We start from the raw sequence: 23,509 nt of genomic DNA on the forward strand, positions 1-23,509 counted from the left end.
CCTTATGCAAACAGAAGTCTCCCTTATTGACATTTTTTTGATATGTTCATTCTTGTCAATTTGTAAAGATTTAAATATGCAAATTACAGTGCAAAACTATGTTTAAAAAACACAAATGCATGTTAAGACTAAAACTGATTTTATATATATATATATATATATATATATATATATATATATATATATATATATATATATATATATATATATATATATATATATATATATATATATATATATATATTTGTGCTGATAAATAAATAAAGGGAGACTAGTATAGATCTATTTCAAGCTATTTAGCTCTCATCAGCTAGCCATACCCTTACTGGGATTTGATCCTATGCTCTATTGCCTCTTAGGCACAGGTTCGAATCCCAGTAAGGGTATGGCTAGCTGATGAGAGCTAAATAGCTTGAAATAGATCTATACTAGTCTCCCTTTATTTATTTATCAGCACAAATGGAACACAAATGTAAGAAAGGCAACAGTAAAAATATTGGGCTTTCTGTCTGGATGGTCTCTTGTGACGAGTCGATAGACAAAGAAAGGAAGCAGTTAGCTTCCTCCCATAATTGGGGCATACCAGGGGTTGTGACACTAAATATATATATTTCTGATCCTGCCTAAAAAAGTTGAACATGGAAAAAAAAAGGAAACCCAGAACTGAATAGATATATTGGTGCTTCTCCCCCCCCCCGCCCTTTCCTTCTTTTTCTAACAGATGCAAATGGGAGAAAACGTTACTGGTTTCAAATCTTATGTTTTGCTTCTGTTAATCATGCACAATTGTTTTAACTTCCTGAGGCTGCACAACGACATGTCTTCCATAAAGATCTCATTAAACTTAAAAATGCAAACAAGAAAAGATGATGAGGTGGATGATGGCCTATTGTTTTTTCACACAAGAACTTTTTTTTTTTTTTTTTGGCTATTAAAACTTCCAAAATGGCATACTGATCCCTTCCCACATTACAAGCTCCTAGTTCTCCGGTGGCCCCTTCCTTGCACCCAAGAGCAAGAAGACCAAGCAGAAAGTGCCTAGAAGAATCTCATTTCAAAGATGCACAAAAGAACACTGGCGAAAGCTGAAATTCCTTTTTAAAATGGGTTTTTTTCTGGTTTTTACACAGATCCAACATATTTCTAGATTGGAAAGGGAGGCAGACACAGCACAACAATTAAAACCTGTTTTAGCAGCTTTCCACTGGCTGGTTAACATGAATGCCAAGAGATGAGTTCTTTCCTACATGAAGTGCAGTAAGGAAGCCTTTGAACAGCTGGCCAACACTTTTAGGTGGGACACAATAACCCCCCACGCTGGTGCGTGCATGCATGAACTAAAGACATTTCTGACAATGGTCTCCTCTATACCCTGGAAGGAGTTGTTGCTGCCTCTCCACCTCGGATTAGCTTCTGCTACTTCTATCGCCTTTGGGGCCCAACCATCCTCACCACCCAAGACCGAAGAGCTTGTGCCAGCCCTCGGCGGTGCTTCAGTAAAAGCCCTACGTTGTTGACATCACAGATAAAGGGGGCGGACTGCATGCTAAGCAGCGACCCGAACGCCAGGCCAGCTCTCACAAGGACAGAGGACTCTCTGGCTCCCCAATTTTTTCCTTCTCTGGGAGGATCAGCACAAACGGGAGGAGGAGGCCTTTAGCGTCGAAGGGACTTTTGAGCAGTTCTGGGTCAAAGGTGCCTTTAAGTCCCCCGTCTGCTTCCACCTCGCCGTTCTGAGCCAGGTTGAAGCTCAACGTCCCAGTCCGGTTGACGCAATAGATGGTGCTGCCCAAGGCTGCACAGCGGAAAGGTTGGACGGGGCTGCCGGCGGGGCGAAAGGAAGCGCACTGACGCCAGTGCTTGGCCACCGTATTGTACTGGAAGACTTCCACTCCGCCTCCGCCCGGGCCCTGCTCCCCGCGGCTGCCGCTCACGTCGAAGCGGTAAATGAAGCTCTTGTAGGCCACCATGTCAGCCGAGCGACGGCGGCTGCTGTTGTAAGGACACTCCTGCCACTCGTCCCGCTTGGGGTCGTACTTGAGCAGCCGGTAGAAGAGGGAGCCCCCAGACACGTAGATCTCCCCGTTGCAGGTGGTGGCCTCGTGAGCCACGGCAAAGGCCCCCTTGGGCAGAGGGGCCACGGGGCTCCAGCGGTCCGACCGGGGGTCGTACTTCTCCACCGTGAAGAGGCATTCCCCGCCCACCGCGTAGAGGTACCCGTCCAGGGCCAGGAGCTTCAGCTGAGAGCGCGCCTGCCCCATGGGCTTCACCTGGCTCCAGGTGTCCGTTAAGGGGTTGTAGCAAAAGACCTTGTCCGACAGCTTGGGCCGCTGGTCGCCAGGCCCGGCGGTGGAGATCCCTCCGGCTAAGAACAGGTAGTTGTAGAGGACGCACATGGCGCATCCCTTGGCGTTGGCCTCCTCGGGCAGCCGGGTGAGAACGCTCCACTCCTGGGCCGCCTCCTGGTAGCTGTAGAGCAGGGCGCCGGCGCCGTCCTCCAGGGAGACCACCGAGGACGGGCTCTGCGGGCGGCTGCTCTCGCGGCTCTGCGGCCGGCTGCCCAGCCGCTCGAAGGCGTCGCTGACCTCGGCCACCAGCAGGCAGGCCCGGCCGGCCTCCAGGCGGCGCCGCAGGATGAGCTCCCGCTCGGCGCCGCTCAGGCGGCCGTAGACGGCGGGCTCGCGCAGCACCTGCAGGTAGTGGTCGCTCATGAAGCGGAAGGCGGCTTCGCGCAGCTCGGCCAGGCGCTGCTTCTTGGCCAGGCAGAGCAGCTGGTAGCAGTTGGCCAGGCTGAGCTGGGCGCGCATGGCCTCGGCGGCGCAGTGCAGGGCGCAGGGCATCTGCAGCACGCGCGCCCCGCTCACCACCTCGGCCAGGTTGTCGTGCCGCACCTCGGCCATGCGCGCCGTGTACACGTACTCCAGCAGCAGCCGCAGCGCCGCCAGGCTCACGCCCTTCAGGCGCAGCACGTCCCGCGAGGATCGCGCGCGGAAATAGTCGCTCTTGGCCGCCAGCGCCGCCTTGTGCGCCCGCACGCGCCGCCCGCACACCTCGATCACCAGGTCCGGCTCCTCGGAAGACGCCGCCGCCGCCGCCGGCGAGGGGAACGGCCGCACGGGGGGCGCCTCGCCGGGCGCGTCGGAGTCGGGGCTGCCCGCAGAGACCGGCGAGGGTTTGCCGCGGCTGCCGCCCTCCTCCTCCTCCTCCTCTTCCTCCGACTCGGCCGCCGCGCTGTTCAGGTCCCACTGGTGCTTCACCACGCCGCTGCCCGACGACGAGGAGGAAGGAGAGGCGGCTTCGGGCTCCGGACGCGGCGCCTGGTCATCATCGCCATCGCCGCCGCCGCCGCCGGACGAGCTGAAGCAGAGCGCGGAGCCGAAGCTGCAGGGCGCCTGCAGGGGAAGCGGCGCCTCCGGCCCTTCCTCGGGGGCCACGCTCGGCTCCATCGCCGGGGACCGCTCGCCGCCCTCGGCAGCCTCTCCCGGCTGCGGCTGCGGCTGCTCCGTCTCCCCGCAGCGCTTCTTCGCCTCGCCGACGCTCCCGTTCTCACCTGGGGAGAGGAGACAAGACAGCGCTGAGTGCTCCGTCGCCCAGGACGGCTCCGCTCCGGCCCTTGCGCGCTCTCGGGCCCCGCCGGACGGGGCGAGAGGGAGAGGCAGCCCCGTCGCTCCTGGCTGAACTTTTGAACTGCCAAGGGCGCCTAAGTCTCCGGGCTGCCCGGGGCCGCTGAGCGACCAGGCGGGGCTTCCCTGGGTGGCAGCGCCGAGCTTAAAGTTCAGGCGAGTTTCTCGGTGCCAGGAAAGGCGGGCCAGGAGGGCGCTGGGCCGGCCTCTCCCCCTCCCTCCGCCCCCTCCCTGCCCTCGCCCGGTTCTCTGATCTTTTCTTTGCGCTTTTCGTTTCTACCCAGGTTTCCTTAGGCATCCAGAAGAAGGAAGAAGAAGAGGAGGAGGAGGAGGGGGGAGGAGGAGGAGGAGAAGAAGAAGAAGAGGAGGAGGAGGGGGGAGGGGGAGGAGGGGGAGGAGGAGGAGAAGAAGAAGAAGAGGAGGAGGAGGAGGGGGGAGGAGGAGGAGGGGGAGGAGGAGGAGAAGAAGAAGATGAAGATGAAGATGAAGGGAAAGGGGGGGTGGGTTTTTGCTAAGCAAACATTTGGCCTTACTCCAACTCCTGGCCCAGGATTACATCTCCATAGTAAGCACCAGAAATGTCCTGCCTGGTAAATTTAATTCTGCCCCTAGAACAAGGCTCCCAGAATTTATCAACTTTAAAGAAGACTTGTGGACTTCAACTTCCAGCATTCCCCCAGCCGGCCTGCCAGCCAGCTGGGGAATTCTGGGAATTGAAGTCCACAGGTCTTAAAGTGGCCAAGGTTGGAGACCCCTGCCCTGCAGAAATGTTACAACAATGATCTCTAGAGATAATGCATATCTAGGCAATCGGCAAAGGGACATATAACTAGCTTTGCTGAATATTATATGCTTATGAAGTTTAGGAAAAAATAGGAGTAGTTTGCCAAACTTGGACCCTAGGAAGCTAAATTAATACACCTTGCCCTTTTGGGTACACACCTGTTCATCAAAAAGATTTTTAAAAAAAATAATAATCCTCTTTTGCAGGAGATATTAAAACGAACAAGAGTGTGGGAGAAGGTTGAATCTTGGCCTCTGCTCCACAGTACTTAACATATCAATGATCTAAATACCATAAAATTTTGGGTTTTGAAAAACAAAAGTTTAAAAATACATCTGGAAATCTCAAGATCGTGTAACAAAAAAAAAGTAGAGAATTTTAGTTATTTGGCATTGCATTTGCCATGCTGAAACCTGCCGACATCATTGCAAGACAATGCTTCTGAAAATGAAATCTATGATATTTTTACTCAAAAGGAAGATTTCTCCTGCAATAATGGAACATGTTTACTGGTAACAACACAGCACAACTGTTGGTAAAAATAAAAAAAAATTAAGACCTCTTTTAACTGTTCTAGGTTGTGGGGCAAATTCTATTATACGCTTGAAACCTGGCAATGCCCTTTGACAAGAAAGGCTTGGCTAAGCTCTATTAAGTTTTGGTGGCAAATCTATATTTTAAAAACAAGGAAGGATTGCTTCAGGAAATGCCAAATGCATCCTTTGTATGTGATATGTGATTTAAACAAGTAACTTAAAAAATTGGTCAGATCGGCATTGATCCTGATTATTTACTTTCCAGAGGTATTTGCACAAAATCAGAAGCAAATTCTATGTGATAGTTTGGTGAATGAAAGGATGCTATGAGTGTGTGCTTCAACGCGAAACCAAATCAGCAATATTTGGATGGCCTTTTTAGCATGGTCTTGTAATCGTATTTATTATTTCAATTCATTCCCTACCATTCCATCCATTAGCTGCTTAAAGTTAAGTAGCAAGAGTAATAATTTAAAATTCCATTTATTCCATTTATTGAATTGAATTGAAAAATGGTTAAATCCAAGTTTAACTAAACTAAAAACAATCAGTGCAGTTCGAATGGTTTAGAAAAAGGAGGTCCTAACTCCTTTTAAAAACGTGGAGAGAAAGGGAGCTAACAGCAACTTACAAAAGATTTCCAAAAACCAATCACAGTAATTTTTGAACACTAAACAGAGGTTGAGTTTGCAGAAAAACAATGATGTCACTGTTTTCCAAAAAGCCAAACTTCATTAAACCATCAAATTTGGCATCAAATCATATACAGATTTTCAAATGTATGGTGACTTGCTATGCAATATTATAATACTGAAGACCTGTCAGCCGGTTATCATCCTCTCATCAATACCTCTCTATTCAAATATGACTGGAAAGAAGAGTGGATTTATGGTGTCCAACTGCTCCAAGCATTTTCCAAAGCTGGTGTATACTTGAAGTATCCATTAAGCGAGACTAACTTAGATGTGTTTTTAAATTTTTATAGTTTGCAACAATCCTATTAAAGAAGTCTAGTCCATACATATAAATAACCTGTTACAGAACCAAATGATTTATCCCTGTAATTGATTTTGCAATTTATTTGCTTGCAATTCAGATTATTTCCATTGTTAATGAAAATTGGCTTTGTGGACATAAAGGGCTTCTGGCAACAGATGGGCACCATCTCATAAAAGAAGAATGGGAAGAATGGTTTTGCAAGGCATCTTGATAAAGTCATCTGCCTGTCTTTAATTAAATACAAAGGGAGAGGATGGCCATTACTTAGAACCACATCCACAACCAGACCTGAATATTTTATGACCTACGGGCCACATCTGACCCTTCAACTGTCCCTGTTGGGTCTGCAATGTTGGTAACCTCAAGGCAGGGCAGGGCAGCAGACGTGGGGCAGGGGGGTGAGGGATAGCAATAGCAGTTAGACTTATATACCGCTTCGTAGGGCTTTCAGCCCTCTCTAAGTGGTTTACAGAGTCAGCATATCGCCCCCACAGTCTGGGTCCTCATTTCACCCACCTCGGAAGGATGGAAGGCTGAGTCAACCCTGAGCCGGTGAGATTAGAACCGCTGAACTGCAGATAACAGTCAGCTGAAGTGGCCTGCAGTACTGCACCCTAACCACTGTGCCACCTCCACAACAGTCCCAGTTTCTCATGTGGCCTCTCGGGAAAATTAATTTTACAACAAGGAAAAGATAAGAGGAAAGAAAGGGGTACTTAAGAATACCCTAGGACAGTGTTTCTCAACCTTGTCAACTTGAAGATGTCTGGACTTCAACTCCCAGGATTCCCCAGCCAGCATTCGCTGGCTGGGGAATCCTGGGAGTTGAAGTCCAGACATCTTCAAGTTGACAAGGTTGAGAAACACTGCCCTAGGAGATGCGGCAGAGGAATTTAAGGACGACAACATTAAAATGCTCAGGTGCTTATACAATGCAGAGTAGGCAAAACACAGGAAGAACTTAATCCTAGTATAGGATGGCATATGTGATATTGTAGGCATAATTGCAACTTGGTGGGACACGATCTATGTAACATGGGGGAAGGTATGCAGTGAAGTACCTCAGCTTCAGTCCTGGACCCGATAATTTTCAACATCTTCACAAATGATTTAGAGGATAGACTAGAAGGGATATTGATAAAATCTGCTGGTGCCCCAGAGCCGTGGAGAAGGATGCCAATACTCCAGAAGACAAGTCAAGATTCAAAAGGATCTTGATAGACTTGAATTTTAGGTCCTACCCAGGAAAATGCTGATGAGAAATGTTAGGGATCTCCATTCAGGCAGGAAAACCAATGGGCGTGTAAAGGATGGATGCCACCTGCCTTAACATTAGTACTTGAGACAAAGATCTGGGTATCTTGGTAGACAACAGATTAAGCATCAGTTAGCAAAGTACCACAGATGCCAGAAAAGTTTTTGACTGCATCTATAATGTCAAGATAATAGGAAATGATAATATTATCCTGTGTTGCCTTGGTCACACCACATCTCGAATGGAGCCGAGGTGGCGCAGTGGTTAGGGTGCAGTACTGCAGGCCACTTCAGCTGACTGTTAGCTGCAGTTCAGCGGTTCAAATCTCACCGGCTCAAGGTTGACTCAGCCTTCCATCCTTCCGAGGTGGGTAAAATGAGGACCCGGATTGTTGTTGGGGGCGATATGCTGACTCTGTAAACCACTTAGAGAGGGCTGAAAGCCCTATGAAGCGGTATATAAGTCTAACTGCTATTGCTATTGCTAATACTGCATCCAGTTCCAGTCTCTACAATACAGACACTGGGGAACTGGATAGCAATAGCAATAGCAGTTAGACTTATATACCGCTTCATAGGGCTTTCAGCCTCTCTAAGCGGTTTACAGAGTCAGCATATCACCCCCAACAATCCGGGTCCTCGTTTCACCCACCTCGGAAGGATGGAAGGCTGAGTCAACCTTGAGCCGGTGAGATTAGAACCGCTGAACTGCAGCTTAGCAATCATCTGAAGTGGCCTGCAGTACTGCACCACTGCGCCACCTCGGATAGGGTACAGAAAAGAGCAACAAAGATGACAAGGTGTTTTGAGGCTACATCTTGTGGTTAAGAATGGTTAAAGGAACTTTGTACCTTTGGCCTAAAGAGGAGAAAGCTAAAGGGAGATACAATAGCTGTTCTTCTATATACGGAAAGAGGTTGTGGATTTATTCTCCAGAGAACATGAAGGTTGGACAAGAACCATTGGGTTCTTTAAAGTAAAAGTTCTCAGCTGCAAAAATCCAATCATCCCATGAGTTCTTTAGAGTGAAAGATCCAAACCTGAGGAGGAATTTTCTGAACGTGAGAACAATTAACTTGTGAAACAGCCTGCCTCCTGAAGTTATGGATACACCATCACTGGAAGTTTTCAAAAAAAGACTAAACCATCATTTGTTCAAGATGGTATGAGGACTCCTTTACTGGGCAAAGGAGTGAGCAAGAAAGATACCCAAGATCCCTTACAAACTCTATGATTTCAAGACCCTGGTTAACTATTCCTCCTCAGGGAAGACAAGAGGTGTGTTTCACCAGCGTAATGATAGGAATTGCAAATGTAATAGAAAACATTTTAGTCTTAGCAATAGCATATTTATTTAAACGGATTTACTTTGAGGCTAATCCTACAAAAGCCTATTCAGACTTAAATCCCACTGATTTTAACACAGCTTGCTCACTAACATGCATAGGTTGCTGTCTTCAATCACTTAAACCTGTCAATCAATGGCAGCTGAAGTGTTAAGGGTTTTTTTTAATAGTATTTTTCCTTATATTACCTGAATTTCTTGTGATGGATGGCATCCTTGGTATTCCTTCTTCAAAGGATTTGAGAATCTGATCTTTTTTATTATGATGATTATATTTGACTGTCAGTGGTCAGGCATTCCAAAATTGTTTCAGTGGAATAAATTAGCTGCAATACTGTATATTTTTTTCAAAACTTTTTTGTTGTGACTGCAAGACTTCAGCTTCAAAGGGGTCTTCTGTTTATTAGGAGGCCATTGGCTCTCTTCGCCACCTATATAATTAAAAAAGAAAGTTTTAATGATCATGACTTTTTTCAGAATGAAACAAATACTGCAGTACATGTTTTGTCTGGAGTAATTCCCACAGAGGAAGTTTTTATTACAGTTGTATTCCTTTTAATCGTGGGGTTTGAATACCATAAACTAAACACATCGGGGGGGGGCGTCCTCATGGGCAAGTTCCTTTGACCTGATGTAAGTCCCCAAATGGCAGTTCATCATCCTGGTTCTTTACCGGAATGAGATTGTAACATTTCTGTCCACTAATTAGGAAAACCCATCTAGGAATAACACCATACAATTAATCTAGTACAGGAAATAATGATCCAGGGTGGAATTTTAAGTTTTTGCCCACATCAAAAGGTTTATCCAGCCCATGAAGATGAAAAACATGTTCACTAGGAAAGTATTCGAAATGAAAACCAGTTCTTGGATCTCAGCATAAAAGTACAAGACTCAACACACGTAGCTGTCAAATTACCTGACTTGCTAAAACTAATCTTACAAAAGTAGTTTGAGAAACTACTTATCCCAACATACTGATCAATCATTAAGTCAAATCTGATTCTTTGCAACCCCGTGCACACCATCCCCCTCTCCCCATCCTTCATCCTCCTCTGTAGTCCCCTTCTCCTTTTGCCTTAAATCTTTCCCAACATCAGGGTCTTTTCCAAGGGGTCTTCTCACCTCATTAGGTGGCCAAAGTATTTGAGCTTCAGCGTCAGTCTCTGTAAAGAACATTGAGAAAAAGTAATAATTAAGAAGTTTGCCTCCATATTGCGGTGCAGACCTTATAATTTCCATGACCTAATCATTTGATGCAAAATATCTTGTCTCCAAAACAGCAATGAGGTTGATATTAAGACATTATGTAAAATTAAATTTTAAAAGCTGATTCTAAACTATCAATGGTATTCCAAGCACACAAGCAGATCATGGCATTTTTACCATAAGGATCAAAAGCTCTTTAGATGGTTTACAGTTCTGAATATTTTGAAGTGTGATAGTTAACACTTAATTCTAATCACTTCCTTGAGTATTTGTACTTGTACATCAACTAAGTGCTGATGCTTATTAACCGCACAGACTTCTCCAAGACGCTCTACTTCAGCTTTATCCTTCAAGTCTTCCAATCGTGAACCCGTTTTACTAGGATAACCTAATAACTATAGTTACAATCACCAATTTCATTTATGATTTAAATTTCCTCACCAAAGTTTCTTAGAAATGGTGCAAAATATGCAGGTCAGTTTTTCTTCAGCATCACAATATTTGACATTATTGTAAAAGTTTCTTTTTTAACTTCTAAAACCTTGAAAATAGATTTGAATATAGATTGCACATAACGGAAAATGTTGTGAATAGGAGGAGGAAGGTGCAGTGGATATGTTATCTGCCTTGAATTATTTGTAAAAATAATAAAAGTGGGATACAAACAAAGAACTAAAATTACTAAAGACTAAACTTGCTCCTATATTCTCAGTGTGTCCCCCATTGTACCCATATACGAAATGAGATTTCTCTTGGTAACCTTCACAAGTGACTTTATTAGATTTCTCAAATGCATGCAAGCATAAATACATACATACGTATCCCTAACATACTGCAGAATGAAGTGTCAGCCTCAGGCATTTTTATTGACAACATGCTTTTGATTATCACACAAGTCCAAAAGAAATAAAACTGTTTTAACACCCAGCTGCTTGTGGGATTACCAAAGGGAAGTTGCAGAGATAAAGATTATAACATAATCACCACTTCATCTGATATGTTTCATCTTAATTAGTTGTAATTGGGCTTCAGTTTATCTGAATAATAGCAATAGCAATAGCAATAACAGTAGACTTATCTACCGCTTCATAGGGCTTTCAGCCCTCTCTAAGCGGTTTACAGAGTCAGCATATCGCCCCCAACAACAATCCGGGTCCTCATTTTACCCACCTCGGAAGGATGGAAGGCTGAGTCAACCCTGAGCCGGTGAGATTTGAACCGCTGACCTGCTGATCTAGCAGTAGCCTGCAGTGCTGCTTTTAACCACTGCGCCACCTTGGCTCTAAATAACTTTTTATCTATATCTATCTATCTATCTATCTATCTATCATCTATCTATCTATCTATCTATCTATCTATCTATCTATCTATCTATCTATCCATATCTATATCTAATCTATATCTAATCTATATCCATATCCAAATCCATATCCATCTATCCATCCATCCATCCATCCATCCATCCATCCATCCATCCATCCATCCATCTATCTATCTATCTATCTATCTATCTATCTATCTATAATCTATCTATCTATCTATCTATATCTATCTATCTATAATCTATCTATCTATAATCTATCTATCTATTATCTATCTATCTATCTGTAATCTATCTATCTATCTTTCTATCTATCTATAACCTATCTATCTATCTATCTATCTCTATCTATCTATCTATCTATCTATCTATCTATCTATCTATCTATCATCTATCTATCTATCTATCTATCTATCTATCTATCTATCTATCTATCTATCTATCTATCTATCTATCTAATTTGGTTCTTCCAGCCAGTAGAAAGTAGGTTAGAAAATTATCAAGTTCCTCTCCATTTCCATTTTAATTCTTTTCCTGGAGAGAATTTTGTTTAATTCTACAAGGATACAACTGGGGTGAACGTCACTTCAGAGAAGCCCCAAAGGTGCTTTTTCAAGAGGCCACTGGACTTTCTTGTTTTTTTGTTTTGAAGACATTCTGCTTCTCATCCAAGAAGCAAAACATCTTCAAAAGAAAAAAACAAGAAAGTCCAGTTGCCTCCTGAAAAAGCACCTTTGGGGGACAACCAGGACCGGGATGACTGAGAATCTCTACAGACTTCAGAGAAGCCATGCTCCTTACCCATTTATGAATGTTATTCATTGTCTCATATAATGACACTCTTTCTGTGTGTGTGCTGTGTGTGTGAGAGAGAGCAGGGGGGGGGAACTAAATGACTACGGAGATGGAGTGCCTGGAGAAGCCCTCATTTTGTAGATCCTGCCTGGGATATCAAAGGGAACAATTAGCATTCCATAAAATAGTTTACAAGACACCAGGGATGCCTTGATTGACTCAAGAGGGTAATTAAACTGCATCTGTGTGGTGCCTAATCTAATCTCTGGGTTAATTCCCTTGGCCAGTTAATTCAATTTTGGAGTTTACACAACTAACATACCGCATGGCCCAGTTAAATGAGGCAAACAAAGCCATTATGTTGAAAGTTCTCTACAGAATTAGGAGCCCAATCCAGAATTAAGGATGTTACAGTTCTGATACCAACCCAAAAATAAATGCTCAAGTATCTTACCTAAAATGAAGGTACTTTAAAGCAGTGTTTCTCAACCTTGGCCACTTGAAGATGTCCGGACTTCAACTCCCAGAATCCCCCAGCCAGCGAATGCTGGCTGGGGGATTCTGGGAGTTGAAGTCCGGACATCTTCAAGTGGCCAAGGTTGAGAAACACTGCTTTAAAGTACTATCATTTGACTACATTAGCCCTAAACTATTTTCGCCAAATCAGCATAAAATTAAAAAATAGCTTCCTTTTAAAGCAAAATAAAATCCTCCATCAAAGCAAGGATTTTCTTCTCTGTGAAATGTAATATGTAATCTGGAAAGGGTGGTTAGTTTTAATTTCTGTCAAAAAGTCAACTTTAGAGCAATTGGGCCTCAACAACAATCATCCCAGATTATATCATAATAGCTATTCTCAAAGTGCGTATTAAAACTTTCTCGTGATCCATCACTAGTCACAGCATACTCCCAGAGTGCATAAAATAAGTATAATTACTTTAGCTAGTAAGGATTTTTTTTTTTCTGACAATCTCTACCAACACAGCAACAACAATAAAAGCTTCCAACCACACATTTCACTGATTAAGACCACACATGCATAAGCGCAATAATTTCTTTTAAAATATATCACGAGTGAGTTGACATTGTAACTGTAACGTTAGCAATGGCTTCAGGACCTTAACAATATTATAATGGAACTTACAGATTTGAGGTTAAGGTTGATTTATCAAAAACTGTATTTAGGATGAATTGGCCTCCCCAAAGAATGCATTTTTAAGGATGGAAACAAGTTTCATTTCTGCTGAAGACGTAAGAAAGTTGATGCTTACTGGTCCACACAACATGGTCATGTGACCATTTAAAATCTTTTTGGCATTGTATATTAAAGGTGTATTAGTAGATTTATGGAAAAATCTTTAAATATTAAAGATGTTAATCTAATTAAATACCAAATCTTTGGAATTTGTTTGTTTATCAGGAATTGTGGTTGTATTGACCATGAGTATGGCAAAAAGAATTACATTAACAAATTGAAACTTGATATTATTCCAGATACCAAGGAAAAGTAATTAGAAATGTGTGATGTGTTGTAAAAAAGGCAATATTTTCTATCAGTAAAATATATGTTATTACACCAGAGATATTGTGATATTTTACCGTGCCTTGTATTATTTATTTAGCATGGTAGCGAATTCATTGATAAACTAGCGAGTATCGATAAGTATAAAATATAAGATACATTTTCCTTCTTAATTTGTATCTTTAGTTTGTATTTTAATTGTTTTCAGTTTCTTTTTTAATAAGATTAATGATTGCTAGTTTAGAAAAAAGGAAGTACAATGTCATTATGCTATATAATGCAAATCCAACGTCTGGCTAAAAGCCTCTTGACTTATCAAGTCTTTTATACAAGACGATAATGTCAATATATCAAATTTTTTGTGAGGTTGGAATTTAATACAACTTTTGCTATGTCTACACTCAGCTACATTATTCTCCCGTTCCAAGCTGTGTCCCAAACTCAGATGGCCGGGTCATTTGTGACTGGTAAATACCAATATGCAATCTGGTTTGCTAACAATAGATTACTAGCACTAGCCTAAAGCTGAACGTATTTCCTCCCACATTACAAAGGGTGAAATAAAGCAGAATAAAACTCTTCATTACTTGAAGTCTACCAGTTGCCAAAATAGGACTGGTGGAAAATGTGTCCCTTCTAACTCTAGAATTCTGCCTGAGGCAAAAAAAATGAGCTGCTAATGAGAAGTAGAGGAATAAAGTTGGTGTTTTTTTTTTTTTTTTGGTAAAAGACTCTTCAATAATTGCACAACTTCTTCCAACATAGAAGAGTTTAGGTAGATCTGGCTAGACAGACAGAATCCATACTTTACATCAGGGATGTCAAATTCACGTCATCACATTGTCGTCATGTGATGTATCGTGACTTTTCCCCTTGGCTAAAATGGGGGTGGGCATGGCCAGCCTGTGATGCATCCGGCCTGCAGGCCACGAGTTTGACACCCCCTGCTTTACATGAAAAAAAAAATTGTAATCAATGGAAAGGTCATTTAAAACCTTTCAAAGGAACCAGGAGTGGGGTGTTCTGACTTAGGCTTCACAAAATCACAAAGCAGACTCTTTGTCACAACAAAACTCCTTTTGTGAATTTATCTCATTCCCATGCAACAAAGTCCCAGCGAACAGTCTTTCAAGGGTGAATTTACAACCACAAACCTTATCAGGCTTGGAGAGCTGCCAGGCCGATATCTTCCAAATGCAATGCTGTACAAGGAAATACTTGGCAAGGAGTCTCTGGGAGTCACAAACAAATCTTCACACTAATTAAGTGAACTAATTGTCTTCTGCAAACTCCACTCCCCTTTCGCTCCTCTTCATTCCCTATGGGAGGGGCCATTCACTGTCCACCTGTGTCTTTAGTCCCGAATTGGTCCTTGTTCCTTAACTATTCCCTTCTCCTGGCAGCTCTGTGCATGCGCACATCGGGAACAGGTTCCACCTGTTCTTCTGCCCCACTGATCTCCGACTCCGAAGGCAGCTGATAACTGTTGGACGGCCCTGGCCCCATCTCTGCCTCTGATGCAGAGAACTCACCAGAGCCTTCCCCAGACTCCAGGACTGGCCCATGTTCCTCCCCAACCTCCTCACTCTCTGAGTCTGCCACCAGCTCCGCTGGCCGGTGGCGGGCCACAACATGGGGATCGGAACAACCAGTTAGTGATTGTTTTAGATCATGGGTAGGGAACAATGGCCTTTTTATGACTTGTGGACTTCAGCTCCCAGAATCCCTGAGCCAGCCACAAGTCTGCAAGTCATAAAGGGTCCATCGTTCCCCACTTGTGTTTTAGATCCAATCATTCAGCCATACTGACCAGAGTTCAAACTGCTGAGTCAAGCTGTCTTGCTCCAACATATAGTTTGGGCCCATAAATATGGGGAACAGCAAACACAAAGCTTTACCAAGTGTGCTTTTCTTCTTCCTAGCAAACAGGTCTCTTCACAACCAACTCACCACCACTCAGGTGATAACCTCTTACTGACTAGCCAATTGGTAAAACTTTTGTGAATGCAGTACTAGTCTTCTGGGTTTTTTTTGCAATATTATTAAATTAAACCAATGTGAGGAGACAGATTTCTTACTGAGTTATACCATCCGGAATGCACATAAGGAGATTTTTATCAGGCATCCTCCAGTATAAAATGAGAAGTGGGGAAAGAATCAGGATTGAATGAGGATTCTTTCTAATTCTCTTTCTACCTGGCTTTTTTTTTTAGTTTTTCAACGTTGAAGAACATTAAAATATTGTGGATTTAGCCTCAGTAATTCAAGTTAAATGCCTGTGCCTTCTCCTTAGAATGGCTTCTAATTACAGATACGCATAGGAGGAGCATGCTTCCTCTTAATAAGCAAGATCTTGGATAAGGACTGAATACAAAAAAAAGCATACACAAAACCGTAAGAAAAAGAACTCTTGACCTTTGGGAAGAAACTTAGCAGGAGCAGCCTTCACCCATATGATCTATATCGAAGAATAGTCCAACTGCAAAATAACACGGCAATGGGGGGGGGGAAACCCCACCAGTTCAATTCCAGGTAGGAGCAAAGAATTTTGTAATTTATTGGGGTGAATTCAAAGGAAACTTACTGATGGAACAATATAAATACAGGCTTAAATGAGATGGCATAAATTTACTAATATGTCATCAAATTGGGGTTAGTTGGATAACAACCTCTTCCTCTCTGTTGATGTACACTAGCTTGCCAATCAGAATTGGTGGGGGTGGTGTTTTCTCCTTGATTAAGCTGTTGTTTACTGCTTGATGGTTTGTCTGGTGTTAATCCACGCTTATCTGATTGCTGGTAAGGAGGTGTTTCGGCATTTTTGTTTCCTTTCTAGCTTTTTTTAATGGTCTCTTTGGAATAGCGTGTTTATCTCTGCGTACCTGTTGATGGCTGATTTATCTAAATGCCAGGCTTCCAGGAATTCCCTAGCATTTTGTGGAATTACCTTGGTCTAAGATGCTCAAAGTTTCCCAGTTGAAACTAAAGGTCCATGTGTTGCAAGATTAATGAGTTTATACTAAATTCTCGGACTATTAGTTGGTGTTCATGGATGAGATCTTCTGCCGGCCTGTCTACAGATTGTTAAGAGTTCTCACACTGTATATTATAGATGAGTCCTGTTTTTTTTTTCTTTTTAGGCTACTGGAACATGTGGTGTACTTATGATGTTTTTCTGAGGGTTCTGGTTGGTTTTTCCTTGCATTAATTCACAACTGAGCCCAACATTTTTGTTGCTAAGTGAGATAGTTATTAAGTGAATTTTTGCCCCATTTTACAATCTTTCCTGCCACAGTTGTTAAGTGAGTCAGTGCAGTTGTTATGTGAGTCAAACGGTTGTTAAGTGAATCTGGCTCCCCATAAACCAGTGTTTCTCAACCTTGGCAACTTGAAGATGTCTGGACTTCAACTCCCAGAATTCCCCAGCCAGCTCCCATACCTGCATGACCACCACCCCCGCTCTGTGCATGTACTCGCATCTTCCACATGTGCTCCGCACCCTGCGCATGTGCAGCCGAGGCCTGAAAATCACCTGGCTGGCAGGAGGCGCGAACACATGTGCAGTGGAGCTGAGCTGGGGCGATGGTTCGTGTGCCCACAGAGAGGGTTGTGTGTGCCACCTGTAACACGCGTGCCAAAGTTTCGCCATCACGGTAAGAGTCCATTGTTGTTTTTGTGAGATGTTTCTGATGTACGGCAGTCTTATCCTTTTCATGGTTCGCACTGGTTGTGCTGCAGTGGTTGAGCTGTCAGACACTTTCTGATAAACTTGCCTAGGTGTTTATTTTATTGGCAGATGTTGTGTAAGGTGATCTGTTTATTTATTTATTTTTTTCTGGGTTGCTACCCTACATTTATGCTCTTCTAAACAATGTTCTTACCTAGCTCCTCTTGTGGGAGATTGGATTGTGACTTTGGTAATGGAGTTCCTGGTTAGCGTGAGTCTTTATTTTTGGGGATAGGCTTGTGTTTCTAATTTGCCGCTAATATGCATGATGCAATCAGTGCTGTAGAAGTCCTGTCCACAAAGAATTGTGTTTAGCTTTGCATTGTAACTGCAGGGCCAGAAGGGAGCAGAGGAGATTATGGGACTCGGCAGGGAGCCATCTGTTCCCTGCCTTGGGTGGTTCAGGATGAGGTTGCTGTGTTTACGCTGTGCAGTCACTTGGCCTTTCACGGGAGACCATGAGTTCATTTTCCCTTGTTATCTTTTCCTATTCCATTAAAAAAAAATGGAATAGCTGCACAATGTATTTTGATTTCATGTTGCTAGGATTGCTCCATCTGGAGGCATCCCATGGCCAACATAATCAAAGTCTCTCCATGTCCTCATGGCAGGTGAGGAAAGCTGGATGGATCTTTGACTCTTTCCAAGATGCTGGACTGATGCACCCCAAATCCTCTCTCCCCCTCACAGTCCACCCCAATAGTTTGGCATCCAAAGTAATTCCATGCTTATTCTAAGCTGTTGACTTTAAGGAGTCTCCCCCTGATTAAAGAGGGCAAGAACTGCAGCCTAAGCATTCAACACAAGGATTCTTTCTTCTGTTCGGAGTGGGGGGAAAAACAATGTGAATAGAACAATGGGAGCCTGAATTTGGCTTTAATGATACCAGCTCATGTTAGCATCCTTATCTGCAACCTGACACAGGCTCTTTAGCACGCTTTAGTACGATACAGGTAGTCCTCAACCTACGCCCAAAATTTCCATTGGGCTCTGGGAAGTCGGGGGGGGGGGAAGGGAAGTGAGGTGTTAGGGGGGAGGGGGGATATATAGTATGTGTTAGATTTTAAAGTAACGCGACTGCACTTGTATACTGTTGCTCTTTAATTCCAGTGTAAAAATAGGACAAGCTGAATATATTAATAGATTGTAGAAATACACCGAAGGGAGGAGTAGAGGGATAGAAGAAAGAGGGGTAGAGAGGGTGGGAGAGAGGATGGGAGGGAGGGTGAGAAGGAAGGGAGGGAGTGTATCGGGAGAGAGGAGTTGTAGAGCGGGAGAGGAAGTAGGGTAGAGGGGAATGATGGAGGGAAGAAGGAAAGTTGGAGGGGGCGAAAGAAAGGGTGTATGGAGGGTCGAAGAGGTACATTGGGTTTCTATTTTGGGGGGTATTGTTGACAAGAGGAATGGCTGTGTTTATTGTTAAATGTTATATGGCCCCGGTTATGCACAGTATATATGTGACTGTACGAAATGAAAATGGAAAATAAAAACACATTTACCAAAAAGAAAAAAAAATTCCATTGCTAAGCAAGACAGCTATTAAGTCAGTTTGGTCTCATTTTACGACTTTTTTTGCCACAGTTGTTAAGTGAATCTCTAACTTAAAGTTGTTAAGTTAGTAACATGGTTGTTAAATGAACCTGGCTTCCCCACTGACTTTGCTTGACATAAGGTGGCAAAAGGGCCCATGAGCTCTGGGACTCTGCAACCATCATAAATATGGGTCGAATGGCGAGCATCTGGATTTTGATCACATGACCAAGGAGACGCCGCAATTGTCATGTGAAAAACAGTCATAAGTCCCCCTTTTTTCAGTGCCACTGTAACTTCAGTCATTAAATGAACGGTTATAAGTCAAAGACTGGTACCTGTACTCTTCGTTAAATTTAGCAGCCCACAATGGATATACAATGCAATACAATACAATACAATTGCAGCGTTAGAAGGGACCTTGGAGGTCTTCTAGTCCAACCCCCTGCCTAGGCAGGAAACCCTATACCGTTCCAGACAAATGGCTATCCAACATCTTCTTAAAGACTTCCAGTGTTGGGGAATTCACAACTTCTGGAGGCAACTTCTGTTCCACTGATTAATTGTTCTCACTGTCAGGAAATTTCTCCTCAGTTCTAAGTTGCTTCTCTCCTTGATTAATTTCCACCTATTGCTTCTTGTTCTGCCCTCAGGTGCCTTGGAGAATAGTTTGACTCCCTCTTCTTTGGGGCAACCCCTGAGATATTGGAAGACTGCTATCATGTCTCCCCTGGTCCTTCTTTTCATTAAACTAGACATTCCCAGTTCCTGCAACCGTTCTTCCTATGTTTTAGCCTCCAGTCCCCTAATCATCTTTGTTGCTCTTCTCTGCACTCTTTCTAGAGTCTTCACATCTTTTTTACATTGTGGTGACCAGAACTGGATGCAGTATTCCAAGTGTGGCCTTACCAAGGCATTATAAAGTGGTATTAACCCTTCACGTGATCCTGATTCTATCCCTCTGTTTATGCAGCCTAGAACTGTGTTGGCTTTTTTGGCAGCTGCTGGCTCCTATTTAAATGGTTGCCCACTGGATTCCAAGATCCTTCTCACAGTTATTACTATTGAGCAAGGTACCACCTATACTGTACTGTACTGATATAGTAATCCTCACTAGATCCTTGAGCTACAGATTGAAAAAAACCCATCATAAAGTATTGTATTTCGATGTGTGCAAACTGCAGCATTTGGCTTCAAAACGCTTCAAAAGGCACAACGTTTCGTGCAGAGTGTGAAATGAAACGTTTTAAGGATCCTGAAAGTGTTGTGTGCTCATATCAGCCTCTCAGAGGAGATACGACAATAACATCACCAAGAGGTTGGGTCAAATGGCCTCTTCTAATTTTGAGACTTGCTTTTTTTCATATATAAAACCAGCACGGGAAGCCTAAATTACCTATTTTGCTTCTTATTTTTCATATTAAAAAAGCACAAACTAATTTTGGGGAGATGCTACCTGTGAGGGCTCCAGGAGTAATAAAAATATTTGCTAGATGGCAGGTGCCAACTCTCCTTACAGCAGACCCGTCCGAACCAGTAGGGACCCACCACTGCACCCAACCCCCAAAATACATGAGATTCTCTGTTCCTTCAGTCTATTTAGCCATCTTGAAAATGGAAAATAATCTCCTGCATGTGATTACGGCCTATTTCCATCTTGCAAGTTTCTTGTCCCCAGCTGTAAGTAAGAAGGTAGAAGGAAGCAGAGGATTGCTCAAGGAAATTCTCTGGCCATCTTGATTAGGGTCATGTTGTACTTATGCTAGGTTGGATGTAGACAACATTTCCTACGGTAAATTAATATATCTCCTGACAGTTCAGCTTGCCCCGGGAGACAGCGCACAGCTAGTTGAAACGAAAGGTTAATGTGAAGCCAGAGGAAAAAAGTATGTTTGCTATCAGAAAGATTAGAGTTATTCCGGCTCTTGGGGGAAAACGGAAGCAAAATAATGTTGAAAGGGAATCTTTCTATACTAGAGAACTTTCTGGATTTCTCCTTCAGTTCCTTAAGGAGAAAATATCTATATTCTGCTATGTGAAACAGCAATTAACTCAGTACTGTGGACAGGCTTTCTCAAGAAAAATAACCCCAAAGTGAAATCCTAAAGGAAAATTATTATTATTATTATTATTATTTATTTGTCTTGTATGCCGCCCACTCCCGAAGGACTCCGGGCGGCTTACAAAAGACAAGGGAAAGGGGGGAACAAGACAAAGGCAACATATTAAAAACAAAACCAACATTCACAATTTCTGTGGAGGTAGATGCTTCCTGCAGAGATCAAGTTAGAGATGGGAACAGCAGTTCCCTAAAATAAGCATGGTTTAGAACTGTCCATTGGTTCGGAGATAACATTGCAGCAGAGGAATACTAGTGAACATCAGTTTTACCAGCCTTTTTGAGTCTGGTGTCTTCGATCCAGACGTGCTGCAATGATAAATCCCAGATGAATCTTTAAAATTCTAGGAGATCTAATCCTCAAAGATTTAGCCAGCTGTTGGTAAAGACTAAGTTGATCAGCCAGCCCTTTGCAGAAATTTATATACAGAAGCTTAGAATCTTATTCTTGGGAGGCAAGCATCTCCTGGCGTTACTTCTGAGTAGATATCAGGATGATTATATCATTATAAATTCTTCAGCTTGGCCAGATGGTAGCCTATTTTTGTCAAACACCAATTCATCTATTCTTTTTTTTTTTTTAAGAAGGAGACTGAGATGCTGGGACTGACAGACTCTCTAAATTCTAAGATTTAGAAACTAGCCATGTTTGCTGTTGTTTGTGAATGGATGAATTAGGATTTCATCTGAGTATAAGGATCGCGAGAAGCAGGAATAGGCCTTAATTTGGAGGGCAGCTGCATCTACATCTGGACTAGGGAGGCTCTACCTGCCTTCCAAAGCCTATCTTCAGTTCCCCTAAATTCAATTGTACCCTTTATTTCAGTGTTTCTCAACCTTGGTGACTTTAAGTCCTGTGGACTTCAATTCCCAGAATCCCCCAGCCAGCGCAGCTGCGCTGGCTGGGGGATTCTGGGAGTTGAAGTCCACAGGACTTAAAGTCGCCAAGGTTGAGAAACACTGCTTTATTTTGATCTGCAAAAATAACAGAATTGCAAGTGGAAAGGAGCTGTTTTCATCCAGTGAGACATTCTTGCTTTCTATTCAAGCAGTGGTGGTTGTCTAAGGCTTCGTGGGGGGGGGGGTGTTGGGGGGGGCAGGAGTGAAGTGTCAAAAACATTAAAAACCTTAAGGCAAAATCTAGGACAGTAGGTGCTTTTTCCATAAAGGAAGAATGTGGCAAGTTGGAAAAACGAGGACGGACTAAGCCAGGCTCGATTTTTCCAAAAGAAAATCAAAATGCCAGCAACCCAAGGAAAAGGACAGGAAAGTTCTCGGCCTATTTTGAAAGGTTTGGGGGGGGGGGAGAAGGGGGGGGAGGATGGATGCCCAGTGCGGGGGGGGGGAGAGAGAGAGAGCATGCTCAGTGCAAGGCGCTCCTCCTGCACAGGCGGTGCGATGGATTCAGGGAAGGGGGTGGTGGTGGGGAGCCAGAATCAAGGGGGGGGCGTGTGTGTGTGCGGGGGGGGGGTTAATCGGGCTCCACCATCTCGATGGAAGAAGAGATTTCCCTCCGCTTGCTCTCCCCTCCCCGCCTTCCAGGCTGCAATTCAGAGCCGAGGTGGCACAGTGGTTAAATGCAGCACTGCAGGCCACTTCAGCTGACTGTTATCTGCAGTTCGGCGGTTCAAATCTCACCGGCTCAGGGTTGACGCAGCCTTCCATCCTTCCTAGGTGGGTAAAATGGGGACCTGGATTGTTGTTGTTGGGGGAATATGCTGACTCTGTAAACCACTTAGAGAGGGCTGGAAGCCCTATGAAGCGGTATATAAGTCTAACTGCTATTGCTAATTCCACACGGGGCGTTTGGCCAGAAGCGAGCCGAGGGTTGGGCTTCTTCCTCCGGGAGGACCAACCTCTCGCATCCCCGGGAGGAAGCAAGACCTTTGCGGCTGAAACCCAGAATCAATCCGAATGAAACGGGAGCCGGGGAAGAGCGAGGCTTCCCTCCTCTGCCGGCTCTGCTTGGGGATCGTGGCGGGGCCCTTGCGTAAAGGCGCAGCCGGTGCCCAAAGCCCATACAGCGCACGGCCGGCTCCCTCGCTCCCCCTCTCGCTTTGCCCGCGGGAGAAGCTGCGGGGGCGCCTCTTCCTCCTCCTCCTCCTCCTCTTCCCCCTCCTCCTCCTCTTCCCCCTCCTCCTCTTCCTCCTCCTCTTCCCCCTCCTCCTCTTCCTCCTCTTCCTCCTCTTCCTCCTCCTCCTCCTCTTCCTCCTCTTCCCCCTCCTCCTCCTCTTCCTCCTCCTCCTCCTCCTCTTCCCCCTCCTCCTCTTCCTCCTCCTCTTCCCCCTCCTCCTCTTCCTCCTCTTCCTCCTCTTCCTCCTCTTCCCCTTCCTCTTCCTCCTCCTCTTCCTCCTCTTCCCCCTCCTCCTCTTCCCCCTCCTCTTCCCCCTCCTCCTCCTCCTCCTCCTCCTCCTCCTCCTCCTCCTCCTCCTCCTCCTCCTCCTCCTCCTCCTCACCTGGCTCCGGCCTCTCGTCCCCCCGCGAAGGCGGCTCTCCCGTCCGGCTGCAGCGCTCGCACTCAACGGCAGGCTGAGACGCCGCCGCCGCCCGCTCCTCCGCCTGGGCGCAAACCCGCGCCGTCCCCGCCTCCAAGGCAGCGAGGGCAGAGATGCGCCCGGCCGCCCATCAGGACGCAGCGCCGCCGCTGGGCGTGGGGAAGCCTCCGGGGTTCCGCTCCGAGGTTCTCCCGGCTGCGCTCCGGGGAGAGAGAGCAGCGTTGCTTGTCTCTGCCTCTCGCCGAGGAAT

General features: G+C 44.6%; 1 protein-coding gene across 1 annotated transcript; it reads right to left on the reverse strand.

The window, feature by feature from the left end:
- Positions 1 to 1,082: 1,082 nt before the first annotated feature.
- Positions 1,083 to 23,509, reverse strand: KBTBD11 (kelch repeat and BTB domain containing 11). Its single transcript, XM_087718984.1, has 4 exons — positions 23,221 to 23,509; positions 9,667 to 9,707; positions 8,731 to 8,972; positions 1,083 to 3,550 (listed from the first exon to the last, which is right to left on the reverse strand). The coding sequence occupies exons 3-4, from the start codon at positions 8,753 to 8,755 to the stop codon at positions 1,578 to 1,580; spliced, it is 1,998 nt and encodes a 665-aa protein (XP_087575110.1). The 5' UTR covers positions 8,756 to 8,972; positions 9,667 to 9,707; positions 23,221 to 23,509; the 3' UTR covers positions 1,083 to 1,577.

The sequence above is a fragment of the Thamnophis sirtalis genome, unplaced genomic scaffold (genome assembly GCF_051295495.1).
Source record: "Thamnophis sirtalis isolate CommonGarterSnake01/CBP01778 unplaced genomic scaffold, rThaSir2_p1.2 scaffold_6, whole genome shotgun sequence".
NCBI classification, from domain to species: domain Eukaryota; kingdom Metazoa; phylum Chordata; class Lepidosauria; order Squamata; family Natricidae; genus Thamnophis; species Thamnophis sirtalis.

Bases quoted from the DNA above. Each gene is read 5' to 3' on its own strand.
- KBTBD11 (XM_087718984.1), bottom strand. From the start codon at position 8,755: ATGCCATCCATCACAAGAAATTCAG. The intron at 3,551-8,730 runs GTAATATAAGGA...TCCTCTCCCCAG, and splicing joins ATCCATCACAAGAAATTCAG to GTGAGAACGGGAGCGTCGGC.